General features: G+C 46.1%; 1 protein-coding gene across 2 annotated transcripts; it reads left to right on the plus strand.

The window, feature by feature from the left end:
- gpatch2 (G patch domain containing 2) lies at window positions 1–27480 on the plus strand. 2 transcript variants are annotated; one of them, XM_048985513.1, is made up of 10 exons: window positions 3–225; window positions 1637–2332; window positions 6087–6151; window positions 6337–6519; window positions 6909–6976; window positions 15707–15774; window positions 16182–16221; window positions 17052–17116; window positions 21946–22034; window positions 26024–27480. In XM_048985513.1, the coding sequence occupies exons 1-10, from the start codon at window positions 176–178 to the stop codon at window positions 26191–26193; spliced, it is 1494 nt and encodes a 497-aa protein (XP_048841470.1). In that variant the 5' UTR covers window positions 3–175; the 3' UTR covers window positions 26194–27480. The 2 variants fall into 2 exon arrangements, with proteins under 2 accessions (XP_048841473.1, XP_048841470.1); XM_048985516.1 differs by lacking the exons at window positions 15707–15774; window positions 16182–16221; window positions 17052–17116; window positions 21946–22034; window positions 26024–27480 and adding an exon at window positions 7454–8634 and having other exon boundaries at window positions 1–225.

The following is a 27480-nucleotide window of genomic DNA, read 5'->3' on the forward strand; positions in this document are numbered from 1 at the left end:
CAGTCCGCCGGCTCGCGCCTCGCCAGCCAGCCACCTACATCCTGTACGGCTGTTTGGTTTCCTGTGCTTTTTTTTTTATTGAAATGGTGGCTCTCTGATGCGTCCCACCTTCCACCACCTTCAGTGGTAATTTGAAAGTAACTAGTTGAGCCTTTTCCTGTGGGAGGTTTTTTTAATGTTCCGCGCAGCCGACGCACAGAACTTCGTTAAAGAGAGAACCAGCTGGTAAGTCGCCACTGGCGCTCGGAGTAGACGCTGGCTAACGGCTGGTTAGCCTGCTACTGCCTGTCGTAGCGTAGCGTAACTTAGCTTAGCCTAGCCTAGCCTAGCCATGTTTTACTTACCGGCGTTCTTACGTGAAAAGCACTTCATCTCCCTCAAGCTACACGACAACGCTTTATGTATTCTTATTTTGCCTCGAAACATTTTTCATAGAAAAGGTTCAGTACCCTGAAGCGTACTGACAGTTTAGCGTCTGGTTACCTCAGTATTTTATGCTTTTTAAGAGTAGCTAGCCGGTTAGCTGTCTCGCTAGTTAGACTTCATTTGCCAAGGATGAAACCCACCGTATTATTATCTTCCAAGCTTTCGTTGGAATGGTGTTTGTCACTGCATGGGATGTGAAGTCGTACATGAATATAATGTGTATTTTTATTACTAGCTGTGTAAAACGAGAATGATAAACTAATTTACCTGACAGAAATACAATGTTCTCTATCTGGTGAAGAGTCATTGTTTATCAGGAACAGTGGTTGCTAGTTACAAAGTGTAAACAATAACATTATGGACGTTATCTACCTGTCATAAACGTACTGTTTAATGATAAGTACAGAAATCTTAACCCAGTCTAGTTCCTTAGTAGTTCTTTAGTGTCAGATATTAGAAATTAAAAGGACACCAATAGGTTAGTATTATGAGTCTTCTTTATCAAGCACATTATTGTGTACTCGTTACCTGTATACGAACTGAAACAAAATACAGGAGGACATGCTTTTAACAAATGAGAGGGAATGGTATTAATGGTAAGTGCACAGTAAATGTATTATTATTTTTAGTTCAAAGAAAATTTTGCCCCTACTGATGAATACAGTCCATAAGCAAAATCAAACTGGGATGTTTGTTAACCAGAGCTTTTATGTGGCCTGCTGTGATCTATACAGACATTATATCCTGGGTTAAGAGGGTGTCTTAAGGTCACCAGTTGTGAATTTGATGAGAACTATGTAACCCGTGCACTATGATTGTAACCTGTTTTCTTGGGGAAAATGGAAGAAGGTGATGTTTCTGGTCTGAACACCTCCAACTGTTTCATTATATATTTTTTTAGGGTGAGGTTGGGAATTGCGTGGCTTTCAGGCCAGGGAATAGTTTCCCTTCTTTGTCCAGGCTTGGAAAGAAGAATGTGACATGAGCCTGGATATACATTGTCTGCGGCCAGGAGTGGAACAGCTTGTTTGCCGCAAAACACGCTTAGCATTTTCTTTTTCAACTAGGAGCCCTGTTGAGAAACCTCTTGGATGTTAGTTGTTTTCTAGTAGCCACTTGTCCTACTAGTAGTCCGTGTAATGCAAATATTAGTCCTGAGGGTGCAGTCGGTGTTTGTAATATATTTTTGTCATGTTTGTGTTTTGCTAAGGCACTTTCGCAGGACGATGGACGAGCTGGTCCACGACCTGGTGTCAGCGCTGGAGGAGAGTTCTGAGCAACCCCGTGGGGGTTGTGGGGATGGGGGGGACCACGCCCTGGCAGTGGGGTGCCTGCTGAAGAGGCAGGCGCGCAAGAGGCGTGGCCGGAAACGGCGCTCGGACAATGGCCACCCGCCGTGGGAGTCCTGCCACCCCCTGAGTGAAGGGTCAGAGTCCAGCCTAGAAGACCACCGGGAACACCGAACCACCAGCCATGCCCGTGACAACAGTGACTCCGATGACCAGCTCTTGGGTCCCAAGCGCCGGCTTCCCCTGGCCCTAGATGGAAGGCGACCCCTGTGGCACGATGACCTCCAGGGGGCAGAGGGGCTGGGCAGCCGCAGCCTGCGCAGGCGGAGGAAAGTGAAGCGCATGGCTGTGGACCCGCCGTCGGAGGTCACCAGCATGCTGGCCCCACCTCTGCCCAAGTCGCACGCCAGTGCTAGAGAGATGGTCCTGAACCAAGAGGCTAAGGGGTCCGAACCTGGGAAGAGCAGGGTTAAGAAGAGGAAGCTGACCACCAGCAGGCAGGGGCTGGAAGCGACTGACGAGGGTGTCGTAGTGGAAAGTGAGGAGTCCAGCCAAGTAGGCAAGGACAAAATGGACTATGAGGAGCACAAGGGATCTGACGAGGAGATGAGTGACAGGTGGCTACTTCTGTTTAGGTTTTTTTTTTTTTTTGAAGTGAGATGGCACAAGAGCAAAAAAATCCTTCTGCTGTAAACAGATCAGGATCTCCCATTATAATATTATCTAATGACTCTGGAAAAGTTTAATTAATCATTTTCGGGCAGTAGTTCTCAACCCTGGGTCCTGGCAGGCAATGATTTGTCGCGCTACCTGATCGCTTAAGAAGTCGATTGAACTAATTATTACGGTAATTGAACTAATTTAGCATTCTATGTCACTGCTCGGGATGTGAGCCATTTAAAGAGACCTGGAGAGGCCTCACACAGTTTGTGCACTCAGGATCCGAATTAACACTCACAGGGTTAATATATACCAGGTAGGGTTAAACGATACTGGGAGAAATTCACATTTAAAATAGTAGTGATCAATATTGCAATATTTATAAAACAAAGAGTTGAAAATTTGCCCAAAATAAACTATAGGTAAATGGAACTTATCTACGAATATAGTCTGCCAAATAAATTGTTAGTGTTGCCTTGAGTTGTGCCAGCAGACACAAGCAGTGCCCACAAATCACTTGATTTTGCTCGGTATCGTCTCTATGGAATCTAAAATGTTTCCTTTCCATGGAAGACAAATGTCTTTTGGTGACCAGTTCGAGCTTGCTTTTCTCCCTTTTGCTCATTATTGTTAAATTTCTCACAAAGAAAAGTTCAACGGCGAGGATGAAAATGATTGTAATTGGCTTTTAGAGTGCGTACAGAGCTCATGCAAAATAGCCGCAGTAAGCTTTAGACTGATTTTTTTCAAAAATTCTATACTAGATAATGTTGAAAAGAAACTATAATTAAAATTGTAACGCTCGCTAAGTCTATAATAGTAAAAATCTTTTAGCATAACTCATTGATGGTCTCAATCCAGCTGGCTATCGCAGTCCATGTGATGTTACAAGTGTATGGGCGTAACATGCAATGTCGATATTAACATTGCATATTGTGCTGGCATATTACCAAGGTATTCTTTATTCAGTCTATTTTGCTCACTCTACATGCCTGATTTTAATCCCAAGATGATTGTTAAATGAATCCTCTTCTCAAAATCAAATACTGCCAACTTGCTTCAGTATGCTGTGTAGCGTATTGATGGGTTGTGATACTTTTCCTTAAGCAGTGTTTCCTGCTGCCATATTTCTTGGTCCTTCTTGGGATCTTAAAGCCACACTGATGTTTTGAAGTTGTTTTCCCATGTTTTTAGGCACAAAGTGCTTGGCAGTCTCAGAAGCACGTTTCTTAAAGAAAAAATTCATATAGGTTCTGCGTTACTGCTCGGATGTACTGTTGATGGAGTCGGCAACATTTTATTACAGTAGTAATAAAACAAGCCCTTTCATGGTTAGATTCCTGATGTGGGATGGCCATTTTATATGATTGCCCGAGAGCTGCTGCATTTCTAAGCATGTTACCCAAATGATGGAAAAACAGGGTGTAATTGCTGTCCTTAGTCCTCTCTGAGGCATTAGTGTGCACAGATATTTTGTGTGCTTATTTGCATTTTTCCCAAAAGTGCCCGCAGTGGTTTTTATGTAAGTGCTGTAACATGGTGGTTTGCGGATGTCCTCCGGTACAGAGGTTCATAGGGAACAGATTTTGGTGATGAATGGGATACACCTGTCATTATTGAAGGTAGTCAGTGTTCAATAAGTAGATTTTCAGAAGGCAGCCAGGTACACAAGCCTTAGCGGTTGATGATGAGAACAGAAATGACTGCAAATGAAAAATAAAATGATTCTTTATTTGCTATTTGCACAAGGGTACAGGAATGCTTCGTGGTCTACCCCGTCTTGCTCTCTATGAGAGAAATTTCAGAGTTTGTTGTTCAGTATAAATAATCTAAAACTATTTAAAAAAAAGTCTCAGATTTAGACATGTTGGGTTTTTGAAAACCAAGGGTATATTTACCTGCTTTAGGGTTTAATCAAATGAATTTGAATTGAATTTGAATTCCTCTTTAATTTAATATGCTGATTATAAGTGTTTTAAAGATTATAATCTTTAAGAAATGTTTTTATTATTAGTTCCTCTGTGGGTATTTCCTCATTTCTATGATCTGATTTTCCAGACTTTAAAATGAGGTTTTTTTAGTTGAAATGCTAACTTAGTAGCTTGCCTCTGGAGTCTCACATAGTCATACATAACTTAAGGAACCTACTTGAAAACCTTACTTTTCAAATAGATGTCTTTTATCATGCTTCTAATGTTGGGCAGTTATCTAGGCTACTTTTTTTCTGTAATTGTATCCATGTTGTTGTTGCTTAATTAGGCGTGTTTCATTGGGGTCATTGTGCGTTCTCTGTTTTTATTGAGATCAAATGGAAAATTAGCAGAATGCCTGATTAGTAACACTGTAGATTCCCTTGGTCAGACTGGCGATGTCACACTTTGTGAGAGTGCGTCTAGCACTCCAACCCATCTTTCACGTTCCCTTCTATCATCAGTCATCAGCCTACGTCTTTCTTTTATGTTGTTGGGCGCTCTGCCCGAGCGTTTGACAGCGGTCAAAAAGGTTAAGCCATCCGGACCCCATGGTACATACGACCACTGACTGACATCGGGGAAATTGGCTACTCTCTGGTGATCATGGGGGCCGACGGAAATATGGTGGACACTCTGCCGGTGGGACCATTCTACCGGGCCCCTCAGGCGAGCTGGTTTCCTTTTTAATTGCTTTGGAAGTATCACAATGAAGGGGAGTGCGTGGAAATGGGCTGTCTTCTTCCTGTTACATGGAGATGGGCTGCTTCCTGGGATAAGATACCTGCAGGTGACCCTTAGGACCAGCTTGTAGTGATGGACAAGTCCCCGTCTAGGCAGAGGAAAGGAGTTTGGGCCTCAAATTATACTTTACTCTCATAAAGAAATGAAGCTTAAGAAAAAGGGGGTTTCCTCAGGCTAAGGAGGGATTAATATGTGTCGTCTGCGTTAAACGTTTGCAGAATTGGCCGTTCTTCATTCTGAGTCCCTTTCCTGTGTGTCTTTGTCAACCTGCTGAGCTATTTCTCCTTTTAGATCAGTGGATGTAAGTTACCCCCTTGATGTAGAGCGTCTGCTCCCCTGCCAGCCTTTGTGGCGAAATGCACTCTGACGGCAGAGATCTGTCAGGCATTGTGGGGGCCTGCCTGATGGATTCTCTCTTCCTGTACCCCACGAAGAAGGACATTAAATGCTGCTGGCCTCACTGTCACGGCGTGAGATTTATAAGTTGCGGGCCTGACATATTTTCATTACCATTCCCCCGCGTTTCCCTAACAATCCCGCCAGAGTTTCAAGCTTCGGCCAACATTAAAATATTCATCGGGTCGATACGGTAATGCTCAAGATGCCGCACGTGCGGACAGGGTTGGCATTGAGGGAAGTGTTTGATTATTCAGGGTCATTTTTCTGAGACCGGCACTAAGCTATAAGTTCTGTAGTATGGACTGTACATCTGACTGGAAGGTTGGTAGGTTCAAGGGGAAAAAATCATGCTGTCATGCTTGATAAACACAATCTGCAGGCAATTTAGAGTTTAATAATGACAATGTTTTTCTGTCTGCCTATATATACACCTCCCATTCTTGCGGAATGGACTTTTAGCGTCCTGTTAGCGTATTTGATCAGACTGCACCAGTCAAGTGGCTAATTCATGAGAACGAGCCTCTGCTAATCACCATAATTTGTAAATTTATTTCCCTTGACACTCTTTTTGTCTGTTTTTCTGTCTCTCTTGTCCCAGTGAGACTAGCAGCGTCAGTAACAGCAGTGATGGCGGCTTGTATACCAACGACGAAGGAAGGCAAGGTATCCTCAGCTTAAGATTCTTGGCAGACTTTTAAAATGTTCATCAATGTAACAATACTCTTTAAAAGTGGACCATCTCAGTGGTGTACAGGTACATTTCGTTCCCCATGCATGGGCATTATGGTTGTGGTGACTGCTATTTTGAAGTTGACCCTGCCTTATGCTGCGACATTTCTTGTTCCCAGGTGATGACGAGCAGAGCGACTGGTTCTATGAGGGCGAGCCAGGTGGGGCTTGTGGGATAGCCGGGGTCATCCCCTGGTGGGAGAAGGAGGACTCCTCTGACCTGGAGAGGGAGCTGTCCGACCCCGTTTTCAGCAGCATCCTCACGGGCTCCTTCCCTCTCATGTCCCAGAAAGCTCAGAGAGGTCAGTGACCCCCCCCATCCAAATGTAAGATGTAAGGACGTATGTGCATTGTGGGGGTCTATCTTCCTTTCTGTATCTGTCTGAGCTGTCTGTCACTCATTGTCCTGCTCTATAGAAACACATAGATCCCTATTACTGTTGTTTAGGATCATTATATTTCTGCTTAGAGCTCAGTGGATCTGAGTCAGGAAAGCTGTTCATGAACATCTGCCTCTATGCTCTTCCTGTTTCTTGAGCGGTTCAGTATCTGTCTGAGTACAAATTAGCATCAGATTAGCATTGCCCCCCCCCCCCCCCCCCCCCCCCCCGGCCATCTCACTTCAAAGCTACATTTTCTTCCTAGTTGATAGATAAGCCCCATAACCGCAGTTTGTTGTGTGCCGCCTCAGGTTTTCAGGCCAGGCTGAACCGTCTGCATGGCGTTCCGTCCTCCCCGTCAGTGCCGACCACCATGAAGGTACGTCATTCATTTAAGGGAAGGGCTGCACCCCAAGGAAGTGGTTAGTAATACTGAAGATCCTACAGTGCATGCTGCATACAGACAAGATGGATGAGCATCAAAGCGAGCAGGCAGCCATCTTCACATGCTGTTAGTGGTCACGTTTGTGACAAGTGGGGGGCGGGTTTTCTGTAGTGACTTTCTGTAGCCAACAGAGGGCCACCAAATCTCTGGGGCTTCAGGGAAATATGTGGCTTGAGAGGTGGTAAACTGCACCGCTGGTGACAGGCGTATTTCTTAATCGACAGCATATTCCTGGCAATGCTGGTCACTTGCTGTAGGAGCAAATGATTAGGAAATTCTTTTTTCCTTTTTGGGTTCTTGTTATCGTTATTGAATACTTCAGGTACACACGGTGGTTCGTAAGCCATTCCGGTTGGTGCTTTTCAGTTAAACACGCTGCCTGTAATTGATGTGTAATTTTCCACATGACAGGCTCGGGAGTTTCAGAACAGCAGCTGTGCGTGTGAGATGTGACGTGTGGAAGTGTGCTGCACCAATCTGTACGGACTCCTCAGAATATAGCCACGTCCTCTGTCCATGTGTCTGTTACTGCGCAGTTCTTCCAGTCGTTTCGTGTTGGGTTTCCCTCATCCGCACACCATGTCTTCAGACTGTGTTGTGTTTAGTGTGTTAATGGAAGCCCCTTTCCTGTATAAAGAGGATGGGAATGACGCCGAAGTCTTTGCCGTAACTTTCTGCCATGTGCACTCTGGCGTCCTGTGGCCCCCTTGTTTCCACAATTCACTCTTTATGGACATCACCGGATATTTCCAGTACAATTGAATTTTTATTGTTGCCTGTTTTTCAGTTTTACAAAGAAGATGTAAGGGTTTTTTTTGAATACCTTTAGTGCCTGTGCCTATATGAGAGTAAAAATAACACAATGGCAGCAACCTCGAGAGTCAAATGGCAGGTTGTAGTGCTTCCTCTGCTTGTATCATCACACCTTTTTGGCTTTGTCCTGGGCAGCCAGTTCAGTCCTTAGACGCGTCAGAGCCCAGATTGTCTCTCTGACAGGTTTGTACCGCTCTCTTTGACTCACATGCCCTGTTGTCTTGGCAGCCTGGCCAGCCTGCTATTTTCCCCCCCTCCCCCCTTCGATTTCCCATCTGATTCTACTTTACCAGCAGTAATTGGCTGATAGAGTACATGCTGTGGCTCTGCTGCCTTCATAACTCCTTGTCTTATTTATTTATTTATTTATTTATTTTTGCGCCAGCGATACTAATAAAATTTTAAATGCATACCGTTGCGACCTCGCTGCGAGCGGATAAACGGTCATGTCTGTGTTCGTCTGCAGATCCGGCCGGTTCGTTGTTCTCCTCGGAGACTTGGTCCTCCTCCCATTATTAGGAAATTAATTTGATTCTCGGACATTCAATCCTTCAGGTGAATGATTTAGCTGTCTGTTATTAGATGCATTCCTGTCTGCAGTAAGGGATTATTAATACGCTTTCTCTGCTAATAGCCTTGTCTTCTAGGGACCCAAAGAGTATTGCTTATTTATAGGCTTTGAATAAGAAGTTTCACTGGTTGTAGAAGAAATATCTTTTTTAAGACTTTTTTTAAGAGCAGTAGTGAGCAATCGTATCAACCCCAAAGTTCCCCTGTTACTGGGGAAACGGGTTACCACTGCCCCCTCGTGCTCTGTTTGTCAGTATTTCTTAGTAACTAAAAACGGCCATCCGTATTGGTAAGTGTTCTCCATCTGTCAGCAGCGGCCTGCACGGCTCAGGCGAGTGTGAAGCAGGGCGAGGTGTCCCGTCCAAAGCATGGATCTTCATAGGCTTTAAGCTGGCGCTTGGAGGCGTGCCTAGGGATCGCGGCAACATTCGGGAATATAAACGGGGCCAAGTCTGCAGACTGCACCAGTCGCCATATCGGCCACAATGACCTCGGCACCCAGATGCTGCATGCTGCTGAGGGAGTGCATGAGTTGTGTAGCTTGCTTATGTGTTTAGGTTCTTATCCAGACATGCATCTTTACAGGGGCCTCTATCACAAAGCGGGATTTCTTGCTTAGCTGGATAACTTTTCAGACTTGAGGTTGTCTAGGCTGAATGTAAGTGAACGAATATAAAGTCCATTTAAAGTGGGGTACCTTAAATCTGGCTAAACAAGAAATCAGTCTTTGTGATAAAAGACTGATCTTCTAGGTGGTTCTTTTGTCTTTTTATTTTGGAACTGGGCAGCTGTCCTCTTAATTATATCGCCTTAAAGGTAGAGCTTTTTTTCCAGTCTGTTTAGGTGCTGTTTGAATTACATGCTTACAATTCTGTCCATGTATTAGGTGTTTTAGAAAAGGGAGCCTCCCTGATTTGCTGATGTAAAAGGGATGGGGAGACAGAAGCCAGGAAGTCTGTTTATCTTGTATCCTGCAGTTTTAGGGGGGTTTTCGTCTTGTTTACCCCTCACTCATTAGCCTCTAAACGTCTGCTGAATAATTCAGGGCCAGCCACGCTGGTTTCGTGGAGGTCAGGTGGAGAGATGGTTATCACAGGTCATCCATTCTTGAATGAGATCAAGGTGACCTGTTTTTTTTTGTATTCAAAGAATGTTTTAACGGGAGATAAAAGTGTAATGATCTAAGGGGAGCTTTTTTTTCGCCAGGGGAGGCTCCCTTCGCCTATTCATTATGTTTTTAAAGCAGACACAAACGCCGTCCTGGCGAGGTGCCCTTCTCGGCACCATTATTATTTTATTGCAGCAAACGCAGTTTTCCTAACTTCCTCCTGCAGTCTAGTCACCCATGGGGGGTTAGGGAGGGAGGAGATGGGGGAGGTTTTATATGCTAAGTGAATAAACATTTCTGGTTTCTAAAGGTACATCATTTGGGAAGGTGATGCTGGGGCTGGTAATTATGGCAAAAATAAGGCTTTTTGGGGTGGGGGGTAGTGTGTACGTATGTGTCCAGCACAACACGGCCAGCCCAGCTGACGGGAAGAATAAGCGGCGCTAAATAGTGGCTCATAGCCCCAGCCCTCTGTTGCAGGGTTTCCCACTTTCATAAGGGTTAATTGTTCTGAGAGGAGGCGACTAATTACAGTCTCTGTAATGGTCACCTTTTCAAAAGCATGGAAATATTAACTTCCATTAAGAGCAGAGTGTGGAGTACTGCACACTTTAGGAATCATTTGAAAGGTGTCGGAACACTTTCACTGCTCTCTCTAGCTTCATAACAGCCCCACCAGATGGAAAAAAATTCATCTGTGTATTGCATAAGTAGAGATTATTCTTTTTCTTTTTTTTTTTTTTTTTTTTTTTAAATTAATGGAAAGCGGGGCGGCATGGTGGTGCAGTGGTTAGCACTGTTGCCTCACACCTCTGGGACCCGGGTTCGAGTCTCCGTCTGGGTCACATGTGTGTGGAGTTTGCATGTTCTCCCCATGTCGTCGTGAGGTTTCCTCCGGGTACTCCGGTTTTCCCCCACAGTCCAAAAACATGCTGAGGCTAATTGGAGTTCCTAAATTGCCCGTAGGTGTGCATGTGTGCGTGAATGGTGTGTGAGTGTGCCCTGTGATGGGCTGGCCCCCCATCCTGGGTTGTTCCCTGCCTCGTGCCCATTGCTTCCGGGATAGGCTCCGGTTTGGAAAATGGTTGGATGGATAATGGAAAGCATTCTACTATTTCACAAGCAGAGGTGTTTAAAGTACAAGAATATTATTTTAAAGTTAATGCGGTCTAGTCCCTGTCAGAATGGTAGTGATAAATCAGTCTTAAAAGAATAATAAATTTTTGTGTATCCGAAATGAAGAAATAAACTCAGCAGGCTAACTTGTCAACTTCTAAAGGTCCTCTTTAGAAAGATCTCTACAGTTCATTTTTCGTTTTGTCTATATTTACTTTTGCACTGCATCAATACACGAAAACATATTTTAAAATACAACTGAAGACTGAGGTTAAGTTTTAAAGCAGTTCAGGGATACAAATCCACACATATATTATTACAGTTTTTATAATCAGTCTCCATCTACATGTCCCATGGTGTCCAGAGTTACGTCGGTACCATGTTCGCAAGCTAATCTTTCTGCTGTTGCAAGATACCTCCTGCTAGTATGGCCAGTGATCCCCCTTGACTGGACGTCATCCGCCCCCCCTCCGCTGCCGCCGTTCAGCGTTTGTGCGGAGTTGGCGGTCACGGATGCGGGTCACCACTTTACCAGGGGCCGGTGATGAATTGCAAATGGCCGGCACCCAGCGCACATGCAATAAACCCGAATAAATCTTCAGTGTGTAATAATGACAGGAGCCGGGGGGGGGGGCGGGGGGTGGGTCGAAGGGGGGACCTGGCAGCTATAATGGCTTCTCAGTTGTTTCCCGCCTCACAACAGCTCTCTTATCCATCATTACCTGCCAGACCTCACAAAGGGACCAGGACAAGCTGGTCCGACGAAGGATGAGCTGTTTGCTGTCGAGGGCACCGCCGGTCCCCTCTGGTATGACGTAAATGGACTTCTTTTAATTGGTTCCTCGGATCATTTCGGGTAGATATCAGACTCCTCGTGATTGACCCATTAGAAGTTCCTGTGTGCGTTACAGCTAAGATGTCCAGAAGTGCTGTTACACTATTTTCTTTGTCTGCAGTTAAATGAGCATTGTGAGTCAAAATCATGGCGGCATCTACTGCCGTGACTGACACTCTTACACGAAGGCCCCTGAGCCTGTCCCATCCCGTTCTTGTCCCAAGTTTATTGGTCTCTGAGTTGCCTCTAACCCAGTGATTTAAATTTTTTTTTTCCTTGTTTCCCTCGTGTGTCATGAGCTCGACCATTACATTTAAAATCTTCTTATGCTTAAATCTTAGCCACAGAGAACCCCAGCGGGCTGGACCTCAGTACCCTTCTGTGGCCTGTTGTGGCTTAGAGTCTGATTGTGCAAATCTGCAATACTGTGCTTGCCGTGCAGGGTCCTGACAGGCGCATGAAATAAGCATCATGAACAGCCCATCTCTCGGCTAAGATGTGAGTAAGTTGTTTCCAGGTAGTCAGAGTTGTTTCCAGCCTATTCCGGGAAGCACCTGGTGCCCCTGCCATGCATTTTGACATAATTTATGGTGGCACTTCAACATGGCCTTTTCATCTTTTTCCTGGCTATTTACTTTTATGTTTCTTTTTCCCTGCTTTCTTGGGCCGTCACTTTTCCCTTCCCCCTTTCTCCTCCTCCTCTTTGCATCGCCAAATGTTTGCTTGGAGATCTCACCTGCTCCTCGGTTTTCGGCCGTTGAGAGCATAACCTGTAATCAAGCGATGGGTCTTTTTTCCTTTCACAGCTTCAGCTTAAGGTTACTGAATTTCTTAGAGGTATATGGGAGAGAATTTCAGGATCTGCCGTGCGTTCATGAGTGATGTTAATTGGAAGGAGTTGGTTGACAATTGTAAAAGTGGGTTTAATAATGTCATTTTATTCCCTGTTTTTCCTTATGCTGAGCAGTGAGGTTTTTCTCTTCTGTGTGTTTGACGTAAATATAAGTTAGTTTTATGTTCACCTGGTGATGTCTTTTTCCTACCTGCACAAAATCTACATAGGGCGTAGTTGACTGAAATTTTAGCCCTAGCATTGTGGCAGGTGGGCAGGCCGGTGATGTGCGTGAGGTCAGTGGGTCAGGCCTCCGTGCGTGTGATTAGAAGGTTAACGATTCAAAACCTCAGCAGAATAGTGTATGATGGGATATGTGAAGTTTAAAGAATTCGTATGTGCCTGTACTTGTACAAATGACAAATAAAGCATCGTTTCATTTGAAAAGTGTCTCATTCTGTAAAAACCTGTCAGATTGCCGCTGGCTTGAGACGCTGAAGCCCTGGTTTGCGGTCTTCTGGTTGCTGTTCTCTCACATGGAAACGGGCCCGTGGCAGCGATCACAAAGACCCCTGGGTGCACAGATGCTCTAAACATGTTTTTTTAAATATTATCGGCCACACACACATGCAGATTACTGATCTTTTGGAATTGCTATGCATTACTTGAAAAATTCTATGAAAGATTCAAGATATTTGCCTCTTGTACATTGCTACATACAAATACTTCAGGAAACATCAAAACAAACGTGACTAGGAACTGCAGAAGTATGTATTTATGGAACAAATATGAAATTCATAGAAAAAATAGAAACAGAAAATATAGCTAAATGTAGATATATGAAATTATAAAAGAAATGGCTGAAATAGGAAATATAACAAATGTGCAAAGTTTCTTTGTCCTGTTAAGTATATTGTTAATTTATGAGGGTGATGGATCGAAGATCAAACAGATTGAGAACAATGTGAGCCTTTGCATGTAATTTCCTTTTGATATGTAGTAATACATGCGTCTGAAGCAGAGTCACTGTTATTGAGAGGAAAGGAGCGAAACCTGACAGTCACTGTCTTTCCAAGTCATCAGTCAGCTGGCTTTCGTCAAATGCAAGTGCTTGTAGTTATTTATAAAATGTTCTTGAGTCTTTGTGCTTGTTTTGTATACATAATATTCAACTGAATATTCAGTAAACACTCAGCTCTTGTGCACAAGAGTAGTTTTTTATGTGATAAGATGGGACAAGCACTTTGCTCTTAAAAGCTCTTAAAATTTTGGAGTTAAACTGTTAGAGTACTGTAATGTGGAGTAAGTTATTACTCTTGCGAGAGATCTCTCATCTCTGCACGATTCCTGTGCAACATTCATTTTACCTCTTGAGAGTTCCTGTTCTTTTATTGTAAATAATTATGCCTGATGCGGCGACGGGCTGTTTATGGAGTCGCACATGTGGCATTGTGTCTGATTTAAATCCCTGGTGGAAGAACTCTGCCTTTCAGGCAACACTGTGTTCGGTGTGTGAACCAGACGCTTATGTGGGAAATGTCAGCTGAGTGGCATAGAGGGGTTGTACCGTGATACCTCTAAGGATGCAGCTTCCAAAATCCCCTCTCTAGGCACTTGAAGATACTGTAGATGAAGGAGGCGGGACTAGGAGCTCAAGTCCTCCTGGTTTGTGGGTTCAAGCCCAGCTCGGTACGTGTGGAGCTGGTATTTCTTGCTGTGCTTCTGTACGCTCTGTTGGCATTTGTTTGGTTTCCTCAAGTCCATGTCTTTCCGCATCCCTGGACCTTCTCATGCACATTATTTTTTCTGGGCCGGGCTTCAGAGTCTCTGCATTTGGACAAGTAGTTATTTAGAAAAGGTGGATGGAGTTTATAGACTTCATGAAAATACATTTACCAAAAACAAAGTGTAACAAAGCAGGTTTAATTTGGTTAATGTATTAACAGGCCATTTTTGGAGATATCGGAGTTTGGCGCAGCTGCTTGCTTATGTTAAGCTTGACCTTTAACCCCACAGCGAGGTCATCACTTTGTCACCAGTATCAGACCTAAACGGGTAGTGCTGACATTGATGCCACCAGTTTGATTACCTGCTAAGAGTGTATTATGCCGCTGTGTGTTTTCCCATTACCAGTTTCTGTTGTTCAGATTTGTTGCTGTGTAGTAAATTTGGAAGGTGGGATTACTGATTTTGTGAGGTGAGTTGGCCAGAAGTTGTAGTGCTGTATGTTTACCAGTCTGTGTGTAATGTTTACCGTGAGCTTGTAGGAAAGCTCAGCCTTTATAGGGTGTCTGTCTGAAGCTGTACTCTGGCTGTGCAAAGCCGGTCTAGATGCAGCGGAGCCACGCAGTGACAGGCTTTGCGTCACAACATACCCTGGTGTGGTTTTGTTTGTCCTTTGGTTTGCCATGGTGTTCCTCGTCGACAAGCTCGAGAAAGGAGTTCTGCCCGCAGACGAGGCCATGTGACAAGGCTGCCGCGAGACTCTGTGCCGTCGCTCATGCTGCCCTCAGTTAGCCAGTAGAGGCCACTCACATCATGCCGTTCAGAAGGTTCGGGCTTCCACTGAGCCAGCCTGGAAACACCTTCTCGGACTGGACCCTGACATGCAGCTTGGAGAATGTGTTTTTTGTGCTTCTGTGTGCAATAAAAGTGTGTTTAAAGAAAAGACTTATGAGATTGTAAGTCACTTTGTGCTCTCAGAACATAATTGCAAATGCTTTTTTATCGGTCATTCACAATAAGATAGAAAGCTGTTCTCGTAATACATTACAGCTGTCTGCCCAGCCAGGAACTAGCACTGTATTTTGCTACATTTAATGACTTTATATGTAAAAAGGGACCTTTGGAATGTAGTGTAATAATGCTCTGTTCTTTACTGTAACCACATGGCAAATTCGTAATTGGCATGCTGCTTTTAAAATGCAGTATTTTGTACTCCAGATGTACTTGTCTTTCTTCTGGAGTGGTGTGACTGTAATGTTACGTACGTGTCAAAGGCTGCAGCCTCTGATTAGTAGTAACGCTGGGGGTGGTCCAGTGCGATTATTAGTTTGAAGGCGTATCTTACTGTCTGATTGGTTCCTTCTTCTACCAGTGTATCAAATTTAACCAAAACTTATCCATTTTTTATACAAAAGTATGGTGTGTAGATACAGAAACAAAACATTTTTGCAAATTGTTGTATAGAATGCATCGTTTAAAGGCCCAATTATGGTTATTGCTTAATGAAACCTTCCTAATGTGCCTGAGAGAGATCGTCAATAAACTGGCCCTGCTTTTGATTAGGTTGAGGGGGCTGTGCTGGGGCTCGGCTTAGGTTGGTTCTGGCTGTGCTCAGTGCTTTCCCTCTTGGTTCCGGACTCTCATGCTCTTGTCATGTACATGCAGACTGGCGTCCCTGGGCAGGGCTGTAACGAGAGGCTGCCTCGACTCTCCCAGGACCCCCATCACCACGAGTGAGTACTGTCGCAGCACCGAGAGCGCCTCTCCTCATCAGGTTCATAAATGACATGCTGTAAGGATGGGGGAGACACAGGACACTGGCAGTGCAACTCTTAGAGGTGTGGTGTGCTGTCTGTTGCCACTCATATCTGTGATGATGTGGCACTAACTGCTTCAGGCTGGGCCCCCGTTTTGGGTCAGTCCTGATAATTGTCAGGTCTGAGTCACATGTTTGAGTCCTCTTCGATCATTCGTTATACAGTGCTTATTTCCGGGCCATCGCACACTCTGATTGGACCTATTCACTGTCAGTTTAAAGTGCCCCCCAATCATGTGGTCATCACTAGTGATTAAGGTTGAAGGTGGACTGTCAGAATAGTCCTTTCTGAATGGTGAAGTGTAATCTTTCTCTGTTCTGCAGCCCGTGGTTTGGTCCAGAATCCAGAAGGGAACATGGACAGGTGAGACAGCCTGCGTACCGGGTCTTTTCTGAAACATAAGGATACAGAAACCTTACTGTTACCAGGGCCTCAATACCACGATATACCTGGGGAAACAGGTATTGTTCCACCCCTAACATCTAATCATATCAATTCAAGTAATATTGATCACATGCATAAGTAAGGAACCCCCCACCCCCCGCTATTGGGACTAAAATGACCTCCTGTAGGTGCATGTTCAGCTTTAATTACGTGCCACATTGTCAGTGTATGTATGACTTTAAACATCTCATCATATCGTGCAGAAAACTATAAGATAAAATGAAATTGCAGGAAAAGTACATTGAAATAAATGACCATGTGGCTGTGTTTTATTTGCCCAATTAGTTGTTTTTCTTTTCCTTCCTGGCTATTTTCGTACATCGTAATTTAATGTTTGCTCAAACTTTTATTGAAGTTAATGGCTTGTGAACATCGCTTCTAGGTTAAGATGTGTGTTATATATCATTATTTTTAGAGTGAAATGTCTTCTGATTGCATTACTTCGATTGTAATTTAAGGGTATTTCAGCTGGGTATTTATGTGTTGAAAAGCAATAGGAAAAGCTTTTTTTTTTTTCATGTTGGTAATTATGTTGGCAAAACCCTCCCCGCTTTTCTTGAAGGGGGTAATTCTACCTTCAGTACGGTTCTCCTGGATATAGTGTTTCCAAAAAAGATCCACTCCTCTGGATGCAGGAAGCATAGTTATGATTCCCTGCGAGCTTTGTCAGCGGTGGTAGCCAGAGTGTGGCTCACACATGCCAATAGTGCCCCCCACGCTGAAGTCGTGTCTGTGTCCCTCTCATGCAGCTGCCGTGGGACACCCGGATGGACAGGGGCCATCGTAGGAGCTGCTCATTAAAGACAGCCAGCAGGTGAGCAGCGCTTGTCCGTCTGTCCCCCCCTGATGTCCACATCTGTCCCTGTGGGCTCATTTCGGGCCCCCGGCATGGTTTCCCGAGACAAAGAAAACCTTACCCCTCTGGACTTGGATCCTTTGTACTGCATGTACATCTGAACATGATTTTGTTTGTTTCGCCTTTTTGTGCCTTACTGTCGTCATGTCAAGAGAGTTGCATGGTTAGTATGGTGATTTTGCACAGCTAAAACCGCCAAGAGCTCTACAGTCATTTTTTCATAGGACCCCTTCATAGGTGGCCATCAAGTAATAATACTGTGAAAGTCTTTGAAAATACTTTGTGAATGTGTTACTTCGATCGCATGCATGGATGTCCAGGCTGCTTCAGAAGTGTGCTTCCCTCACTAGGATGTGTTAGGGGTGTCTGTGATTTTAACAGAACTGTTTTCTATCTAATAATCAGTTTGTTTGACAGGAAATTTGAGGTTTTGTTAAATAATGAATTTTTTTGGACCCCACCTGGGTAATGTCTTGTTCCTGAGCCCAGCACAGTCAGTGCTGGCAGCCATAAATGGCCAGGCCCCCGAAGCTCCCAGATTTGACTTCGTTATTCACCTTGATTTTAAATGGCTGCTTTTTTTCCACTCTTTTTAAAATGGTAACTGCGAAACGTACTCTTGGTGATTGAATTAAAAATAGCGAGGCAGAGAGCTCCCCGTAGGTGAAAGTGACCCACGCGGACTGTTAGGAGCAGTGAAGCAGCTCCTCCTCGAAATATCCTTCACGAGATGACGAATTCGGGGTCGGGAGCGCGCCCGCCCACCCGCCTGCCAGCCGTTAACGGCCTCTCCCAGTTACCATAACCAGAGCTTTTTGTCAGTTTCAGTGAATGTGAAGTAGTTCGGTCCAGTTTGTCCAAAATTTATTTACTTTTTTTAATGACCAGTTTACTGGAATGTTTGGAATATGTTTTATATGTTGTTCTTTTCATCCATATTCAGGTTTATTTAAACAGGTGGACGCACCCTGTCGTGTCCCCCCTTCCTTTCCCCCTGTCGTGTCCCCCCTTCCTTTCCCCCTGTCGTGTCCCCCCTTCCTTTCCCCCTGTCGTGTCCCCCCTTCCTTTCCCCCTGTCGTGTCCCCCCTTCCTTTCCCCCTGTCGTGTCCCCCCTTCCTTTCCCCCTGTCGTGTCCCCCCTTCCTTTCCCCCTGTCGTGTCCCCCCTTCCTTTCCCCCTGTCGTGTCCCCCCTTCCTTTCCCCCTGTCGTGTCCCCCCTTCCTTTCCCCCTGTCGTGCCCCCCCTTCCTTTCCCCCTGTCGTGTCCCCCCTTCCTTTCCCCCTGTCGTCTCCCCCCTTCCTTTCCCCCTGTCGTGTCCCCCCTTCCTTTCCCCCTGTCGTCTCCCCCCTTCCTTTTCCCCTGTCGTGCCCCCCCTTCCTTTCCCCCTGTCGTGTCCCCCCTTCCTTTCCCCCTGTCGTGTCCCCCCTTCCTTTCCCCCTGTCGTCTCCCCCCTTCCTTTTCCCCTGTCGTGCCCCCCCTTCCTTTCCCCCTGTCGTGCCCCCCCTTCCTTTCCCCCTGTCGTGTCCCCCCTTCCTTTCCCCCTGTCGTGTCCCCCCTTCCTTTCCCCCTGTCGTGTCCCCCCTTCCTTTCCCCCTGTCGTGTCCCCCCTTCCTTTCCCCCTGTCGTGTCCCCCCTTCCTTTCCCCCTGTCGTGTCCCCCCTTCCTTTCCCCCTGTCGTGTCCCCCCTTCCTTTCCCCCTGTCGTGTCCCCCCTTCCTTTCCCCCTGTCGTCTCCCCCCTTCCTTTCCCCCTGTCGTGTCCCCCCTTCCTTTCCCCCTGTCGTGTCCCCCCTTCCTTTCCCCCTGTCGTGTCCCCCCTTCCTTTCCCCCTGTCGTGTCCCCCCTTCCTTTCCCCCTGTCGTGTCCCCCCTTCCTTTTCCCCTGTCGTCTCCCCCCTTCCTTTTCCCCTGTCGTGCCCCCCCTTCCTTTCCCCCTGTCGTGTCCCCCCTTCCTTTCCCCCTGTCGTGTCCCCCCTTCCTTTCCCCCTGTCGTGTCCCCCCTTCCTTTCCCCCTGTCGTGTCCCCCCTTCCTTTCCCCCTGTCGTGTCCCCCCTTCCTTTCCCCCTGTCGTGTCCCCCCTTCCTTTCCCCCTGTCGTGTCCCCCCTTCCTTTCCCCCTGTCGTGTCCCCCCTTCCTTTCCCCCTGTCGTGTCCCCCCTTCCTTTCCCCCTGTCGTGTCCCCCCTTCCTTTCCCCCTGTCGTGTCCCCCCTTCCTTTCCCCCTGTCGTGTCCCCCCTTCCTTTCCCCCTGTCGTGTCCCCCCTTCCTTTCCCCCTGTCGTCTCCCCCCTTCCTTTCCCCCTGTCGTCTCCCCCCTTCCTTTCCCCCTGTCGTGTCCCCCCTTCCTTTCCCCCTGTCGTGTCCCCCCTTCCTTTCCCCCTGTCGTCTCCCCCCTTCCTTTCCCCCTGTCGTCTCCCCCCTTCCTTTACCCCTGTCGTCTCCCCCCTTCCTTTACCCCTGTCGTGTCCCCCCTTCCTTTCCCCCTGTCGTGTCCCCCCTTCCTTTCCCCCTGTCGTCTCCCCCCTTCCTTTACCCCTGTCGTCTCCCCTCTTCTTTTCCCCCTGTCGTCTCCCCTCTTCCTTTCCCCCTGTCGTGCCCCCCCTTTTCACACTCCCTCCTCACTCTTGGAAACGTTTGTCATTTCTCACCTTAGTGGCGGTGCTGCTCTCCTCCGCCGCTTCCCCTTGACGCACAGCGTCCATCTTAGCTCGCACGCGACTCTGACTCCCGCCCTCACGTCTCTCACACCTCGCTGTTCATTTACCCAGAAACACCTGGCCCAGCTCACAGCAGAAACAGTTTGCTGTCCCTTTATTTGTTTGGCTGGCCTTCTCTCCCCCACATCTCTTCTCTTCTTCTAGTTCACTCGTTTTTTTCCCCGCTGGCCTTCATTTGGTTTCTTCCCTCTCACAGCAGTGCTGTATCTGGTAATTGGTTTGGTTTGGTTATTGTTATTGCCCCTCAGATTGTAAGTCACCGTCTAAAGGTTGTCTCCTAAAAGACAATAATAATCACGAATGACTCGCCTCATCTACCGCCGATGTGCGGTCCATATCATAAATCTTTCCTTCACTCCCGCTTCCCCCTTTCTCCCAATCTTTCTCCCTCCCTCATTCCCTCCCTTCTTCCTCTATTATGTTGTAATCAAGGTGAGAGGAATTTATGGGTGACTTTGCGCTGAATATTACTGTCGAATTGCTGTGTCTTTTCAGCTAGGTTGCTGACACCCAAACTATATTAACTGTGTGTTTATATAATATAGTATCATTAAATAGGCAATCATATAGTTTTATGTTGAGGAAAATTAAAAAAAGGGGTTTCCTCATTTAACGTCAATGGGCAGGAAATGGCACTAATTCTCATGGAGGTGGGATGTGATGTATGGCCTTATTTAGCGCCCCCTGTGGGCGGCTCAGCAGTTTGAGGTCTGTTTGGGTGCCGTTGCACCAGGTCATCCACCGGGCTGGCCTCGCTGTGGTCCCACGCCTGTCTCGTCTCCCACTGGCCTCTTTGCTCTCGCCCGCTGGTCTTCTTGCATCAGCAGACCCAATGCACTACAGCGAACTCACAGTAATGTTGCTAAAGAGTCTTCTTCACATTTAAATACTTTGTGTTTTCTTTCACGTTTTCCTGTTTACTCACTCTTATGCGACGTCCACTGTATCATAGTGGTGGAATGACAGAAGAAAATATACCCCCTCATACCCATGCCCACCATTGTGGGACTTCAAAGACCTTTTCTGAGTGTCTTGGGTAATTTAAAGTCTTGTGGTTTATTTAGAAGGTCCGCATCCCTTGACTTGTATTTCGGATTCCTATTCAGTCTGCTCTTCTTTAATGACAGAGTTGTGGGATTCTTGTGGGAGTTGAACCAGCAACGTGAGGTTTACATGTGCCTTCCTTTAACAATGATGCCACTATTCTGTCTGTTTTCAAAAGTTTAAAAAATATCTTTACATGACTTTTATTCCTCTCCCCTGCCTTTGGCAAAAGTTTTCTTGGCTTCCTGCTTCAGTTTAACTAAAATATTGTTACTCTCTTACTGTCATGGGGGGAAAAAAACTCGCCAAACTTAGCAATTTTAATTATCATTCCTTTTAAATTCTTATATGTTTAAAAATCAGTTTAAAGTTTACCTCTGCTGCTTTTTCATGAGTGCTGCATACGTTCTCCGAGCCAATCATAATCATTTTCATCCTTGTCGTTTAAATCACTCGAAGACGGGTTTGTGAGAATTTTATAAATTCCCAAGTATGTATTACATTGTGGTCATCCTTTTTTTTCTTGTCATGCAATCCGGATCATTTAGTTGTATATGTTCTTACGACCAAATCGCATTTTTTTTTTTTCTAAGTTCGCAACTGTTTTCAAGGCGGTGTTTGTATTGTGTTTCAGCAGCAGACTATTTGCATATCCAATCGACAAAGAAAGTGTTTCAAGTCCCACCCCAAAGTACTGAAGTACCCCAGCTGGTTTGGCACTTTCGGTACTGGAACTTTCGGTACTGGAACTTTCTGTACTGGTTCTCGACCAGAAGTCAATGGAAAAGGGAAAGTACCACAAGTACCATACCAAAAGTATCATACTTGGTGTGGTGGAGAAGCACCCTTTGTTTATGTCCATCTCACGCTGCTAACTGCTGCGGTTTGGGCCGCCATAACTGGCCAAGCTGATATAGGAGATGGACTCGGAGGGTCTGCCCATTCTGGCAGGGAAAGGGGTGGACCTGCCATTCGTCCATCTCCTGCCTGTGTCCAGCTCATTCTGACAGCTGCTCTGTGATTATTGTTGCAGGCAGACGAGCGGACACCTGGGCTCCCTGTGCACGGGCGACATCAAGAGGAGACGCAAGGCACCGCCAGGAGCAGGGCCCGCCCCTACGGGTACGATTGTTGGCACTGGCCTCGGCATCGGCCATCCTCATCTCTGATTGGTGACCGAGGGCATTGGGAGGGGTGCTTCTCTGAGTCCTAATCCTTGCTACACTGTACATCACATCAGTTTCCCTCAGTGCTTCTAACCATTAGCGTATCGTTGAATTCATCCCGTTTAAGATAACGTCCAAGTATAACCAAGTAAAAGAAAAGGTATGGAAAAATAATTTGAGAAACGAGTGTCAGAATTAACGACGCTGTGGCACGGTGGAAAGGGGATTTTGGCTGTAATCCAACCCTTTGGGGACATTTCCTCACAAAAGGGGGCTCTCGGTGAAAGCTCAGCATTTCCTTACCGATCATGGGAACGTGCCGCCGGGACCGGTCACTTTCCACAACGAACAAAGAGTCCAGATGTTCGCCCTCGTTGGGTCGCCAGCATGTTTATTTATTTAATGCGGGCCTTTTGTTGTCGCACGGCCTCTCTGCCATATGCACGCTGTCACTAGCCAAGCGTATTCTGGAAGCTTTCAGAGTGTGATCTCCCACGGAACGGTTCCTTAGCTAACGTGCCTAATTAGAGAATGTGTGAAAGAACAGTAAGCCTAGTGCTCATCTTGGTTTCAGGTGTTTGAATCTTTAATGAGACCTGTGCTCCCTACCTCAAGGAGCAGGATCTGTCCCGAGTGTAAGGTCATGTCCTCCGTGTCACCAGAGGGCGCTGTCACTTTCCCTGGTTTGACTGTTTCGACCCTGCCTATGTTTAGCAAACCACTTTTTTTCTTTCCCTAATTGTCTGTTAAGTTTACAAGCGGAGAAGATTGGAAGTCTATGTCAATAGAGTGAACCAGAAAACATGGGGTCCTTTTTTTAAAATTAAAAAATTAAAATGTATTTATTATTTTATTGGTTTAGTGTGAGGGGCATGGTGTTGCAGTGGTTAGCACTGTTGTCTCACACCTCTGGGACCCGGGTTCGAGTCTCCGCCTGGGTCACATGTGTGTGGAGTTTGCATGTTCTCCCCATGTCGTCGTGGGGTTTCCTCCGGGTACTCCGGTTTCCCCCCCACAGTCCAAAAACATGCTGAGGCTAATTGGAGTTACTAAATTGCCCATAGGTGTGCATGTGTGAGTGAATGGTGTGTGAGTGTGCCCTGCGATGGGCTGGCCCCCCATCCTGGGTTGTTCCCTGCCACGTGCCCATTGCTTCCGGGATAGGCTCCGGACCCCCCGCGACCCAGTAGGATAAGTGGTTTGGAAAATGAATGAATGGATGGATGGATGGTTTAGTGTGGACCGACAGTTCCATGTTCTGAGTGTACTGAACAGTCCTGGTGTGAGGTAAAGACCAAATTAGTACTGTGATGTACTTTTTGTGAAATGGGGAAATATTTGAGTGTGAGAAAATGTCTCTGTTTTCTTTGTAATTCCACAGGCGCCTTAAACTTATGTCTTTATGCCTTTAGATTTGTGGCCACTCTGTGAGATCAGCTGACAAAGAAGCAGATAATAGTCCTTCCTTTGTAATCTCATGACAGGTCTGTGATGGTATTTGGAAATTATCTGAAGCAAAAGACCCGTGGCAGGAAAATCGTGGCTGGGAGCTTAGCAGTAGCTGACATGAGGCCATTAATAAAAGCACAAAATGGTGAATCCATTTATTTGGAGTGTCTTTCAGCTCAGTGTAGATAATAAGTGCATTAAATAGCAGACAGAGAGCAACAGCAACACAAAGTCGGTATGTTGTCCAGGTCCTGCGCACAGACAAGGTTTTTATGAGGCATTTTTAGCTACATTGGATTGCTTAAGGGCTGAGGCCTTCTTGGGGTGTTTCTATGAGGGGAGGAGGTACTGTCATGCAAAAGAAAAGGAAGCTCAATATGGACAAGGAGCCACCAGTACTAATCAGTGACATGATAATCTGGTTAATGGTCTTAACTATGGCATGCTAAATGACTCTTGTGGGATTTTATTTGGGTAGTTTTCCAGTCCCAAGCCACCAAGTCATGCCCCAAAGATATCTGAACAATCTTGATTTTGACCCTTGACTGCAGAAGCACTATTGAGACACCAGGTGGCGTAATGGCTATGGCCCTGTCAGAACTTGTGAGCAGAAGACTGTTTCTTATTCTGCAGTCCGTGGAGGACACGCTGTGTTGAACAAGTGAGCCCAGGGTCTGAATTAATTAAGTATCTGTGGGTAAATAGTGAATAGTTTTGGTTGAGAAGCTGACTGGGAGGGAGGCAGGCCACTACGGACGGCCCGCTCCCCAGACGGCTTTCTCTGCCGTGCTGTTTCATTAAGAGGCTCTGCTGAAATTGATGAGCAGGCCCTCGGAAATCTGTTCCTCCAGCTGTCAGGCGTCGTGAGGATTAAACAGATGTGCCCCCCCCCCCCCCCCCCCAAAGCGGCCGCGCCCCGACTGAAGCTTGTTTACAGATCTCGCCGCGCTGCTTCTTGGTAGGTTGTTAAAGTCAACGTTGCGGCACCCTGAACCTCATAACACGCAATCGATGGCTCTTGCAACACTGGACTGAGACTCAGCACTCTTCTCTTGCGCTTACATCAGTTATCGTTGTCTTCCACGCCTTGCCTAGCTGTCCTCTGTGACTCTTGTGGGATTTTATTTGGGTAGTTTTCCAGTCCCAAGCCACTTACTTAGTTACACTTCAAAATTTAACTGTTATACTTTTATGGAGTATATATATTTGTTTTCATCTGCTGCATGTATATTCAGAGCTTCTGTTTAATTATGCTCTTTTCCCCAATAATTAATGTAAACAAAAGCCCACTGTACCTTCCTCTTTTGACCATGTGCAGCCGGCAGCTTTGGTGTTCCTCTTTTGTCCATGTTAACACATCCAGGGCCAAAATTCACCCGGCTGCTTTTGCACCTTGAGATTATTTTCCTTGAGCGCACTCATCAGGTGAGCAGAGACACATTCACAAATATTCTTGTCTGTTGCTCAATTGTAATTTTCCTCTGATGGGAAGCGGCAGCATCCAGAGCAGAGTCTGCCTCTCTAGGATGGTATCCATAGAGAATCACCTGTAGAAGGATGTTCTCAAGAAGCAGCCGATTGCTGCTTTAAGGCTGGGAGCCGAGATATCGAGAGACAAAACAATTTCCAGCCCTTTGAATGCAGAGTGGACACTAATAGGTTAAAGTTATCGACTTTCCCATTACTTCCAACATGAAAATCATGTTTTCTGTTCTGATTTTAATCGTCAATAGTTATATTAAAAGCTTTACCAATAAGACTGAAATTAAGTAAATGTCTGTTAATTCTATAGCTTTTTTTAACTGTGTTGAACAATATATTAATCAATTTAGCACTTTTTGGATTAAAACTGGAATTAAAATGACCCCGTTTTAATTGTGTGTTCAAGAGCTGTACTGCTTACTGTTTCAGCATTCTTTACCCTGCTTGTTGTCAATTTTCATTCTTTTCATTTCTTAGAAAGATGCTCGTTTCTACACTGGCTAAAATAAGCCTATATCTGCTGTTTTGTTTTTCCGGGTAGAATTAAACCCGGATCCCTTTCCTGCTGCAGCCTGATTCCTTCTTTGATTAGCACGCCCCTAGATTCGGTAGCGGTGCTGTAGAGGGTCGCCACGATGTCCCCCTGCCTGCCATCTCCCGCCCACTAAGGGCTTAACCTCGCGCTGTAGCAAATCTCCGCGTGCTGCTTGCTCATTTCACGGTGAGCAGCTGCCTTGGATTCTGCCTTCTCGTCCGGACTTTGCGGCCAGGGCCAGGAACGTGTTGCGCGGCAGCTTTGCGGCTTTGAAGTCACGGGTTTCGGATTTCTGTACTGGGTTTGGGAGCCGTACGGACTTTGCGTCGAGGGAAATGGCCACTATGGTGCTTTTTCACAATGCAGCCATTGTATGACAGCTGTCCTCACTTCTGAAGCTGTGTTAAGATGATCACCCCGCCTTAGACTCATCGGGATTAGCCTTCACCCACTGACCTTGCATTCTTTGGCATCCACAGGACTGGTTGGTGAGAATGCCCTACCCATCCCAGAAAGCAACGTGGGGAGTCGGATGCTGCATTCCATGGGCTGGACTCCGGGAATGGGGCTGGGACCCGATGGAAGGGGCATCACAGAACCCATTCGCGCCCTGCAGAGGCCAAAGGGAGCAGGTCTTGGCTTCAACTGAGCTCCTCACCCACCGCGAGCAGCCCATGCTACCACAAGCCTTGAGACCAGACTTGGAAAATCATCCCAGTCCGGTTCCGCTTCCAGACACCGGTTCGCGGACCGACCTGCATTAACCCCGAGGAGTGGCTAAGCAGAACACGGGAACAGAAATTAGCGTTTTTTAGAATAATTGAACCACAAATGTCTTATTTTAGAATGAACCCACGCTGAAACGAACAGACCCAAACGTAACACCCGGAGCTGCAGAATTGTTTTTTTTGTCACCAGCGGGTCCTGCTGCATTTGACATTCCCCTAATCAAACATATTTCTTCCCGCAATCAGCATTATTCAGAATTAAGAACTTTGCCCCTAGGGCTGAGCTGCCAGACAGAGCTGAATGACGGGTCAATCCTTAATTCATTGTTAGTTAAAAACAAATGCTGAAGAAGCACAGTTGTGGTGGATTTAATGTTGTGTAGCTTCTCGTAAATTTTTGTTTTTATCGTGTTTTAAGTCACATACCAAGGGTGCTGGGAGAGGCGGGTCTCTGTCTCATCCTGGTCTGAATCTTTAAGGATTTATGAAGGATGTCCAGTAACAGTATTCAGAAATGTGATGCCCAGTCAGTAGTTCCATTGGATTTCTAGGGCCAAGCTATACAAATGGTAGCACGAGATCCCTGTGAGTTTTGCGTGCTTTTTCAGACCCAAATTTTTAGGGAAATCCTAATTGAAAGTATCAGTTTCAATCCCCAATCTTTAAACGAGTGTCAGGGCTCATGAATGTCTGGATATTAGCTGTTCCGACTGCCGTCTGTGGATCCGTGTGCTGTGTGGCTCTACACTCCCTCGGTGCTGGGGCTCCTGTGGACAAAGTGTCATCACAGAAAACCTCCTCAGTGGTCCCAGGCTTTCTAGCAGGAACTTAAGGAAGCCCAGACCACAAGAAAAACAAAAACGACAAAGCTGTGTTACTTCATCATTCCAAATGTAACTCAGTGCTGCAAACTTGAAGAAAATCCACCTATGCAGTTTTGTAAAATATTCAGACCTTGTATGTTGCTGAAGCTGCCGTCTGAGTTTGGGTGGCTGCTTATCTGAAGCCCACTGACCGCCAGTTGAGTTGCCGTTCTTTTTTCAGTGGAACCGTGTGTCCATATGACCAGGGATGTCCACGGGTCCAGCACCACTAGTGATACATGCGTACAGTAGGAGGCTTGTGGGAAATGGATTATTGGAACTGGCTTTGTCTCCGCACACAGGTTTCCCTGTACTGATTTTAAGATTAAAAATTCTAAAATGTCA

Source organism: Brienomyrus brachyistius, chromosome 19 (assembly GCF_023856365.1).
Source record: "Brienomyrus brachyistius isolate T26 chromosome 19, BBRACH_0.4, whole genome shotgun sequence".
Classification (NCBI taxonomy): domain Eukaryota; kingdom Metazoa; phylum Chordata; class Actinopteri; order Osteoglossiformes; family Mormyridae; genus Brienomyrus; species Brienomyrus brachyistius.

Coding starts and splice junctions, on each gene's coding strand:
- gpatch2 (XM_048985513.1), top strand. CDS start 176: ATGTTCCGCGCAGCCGACGCACAGAACTTCGTTAAAGAGAGAACCAGC. Junction 6,152..6,336: donor CAACGACGAAGGAAGGCAAG/GTATCCTCAGCT, acceptor TCTTGTTCCCAG/GTGATGACGAGCAGAGCGAC. Junction 22,035..26,023: donor AGCAGGGCCCGCCCCTACGG/GTACGATTGTTG, acceptor TGGCATCCACAG/GACTGGTTGGTGAGAATGCC.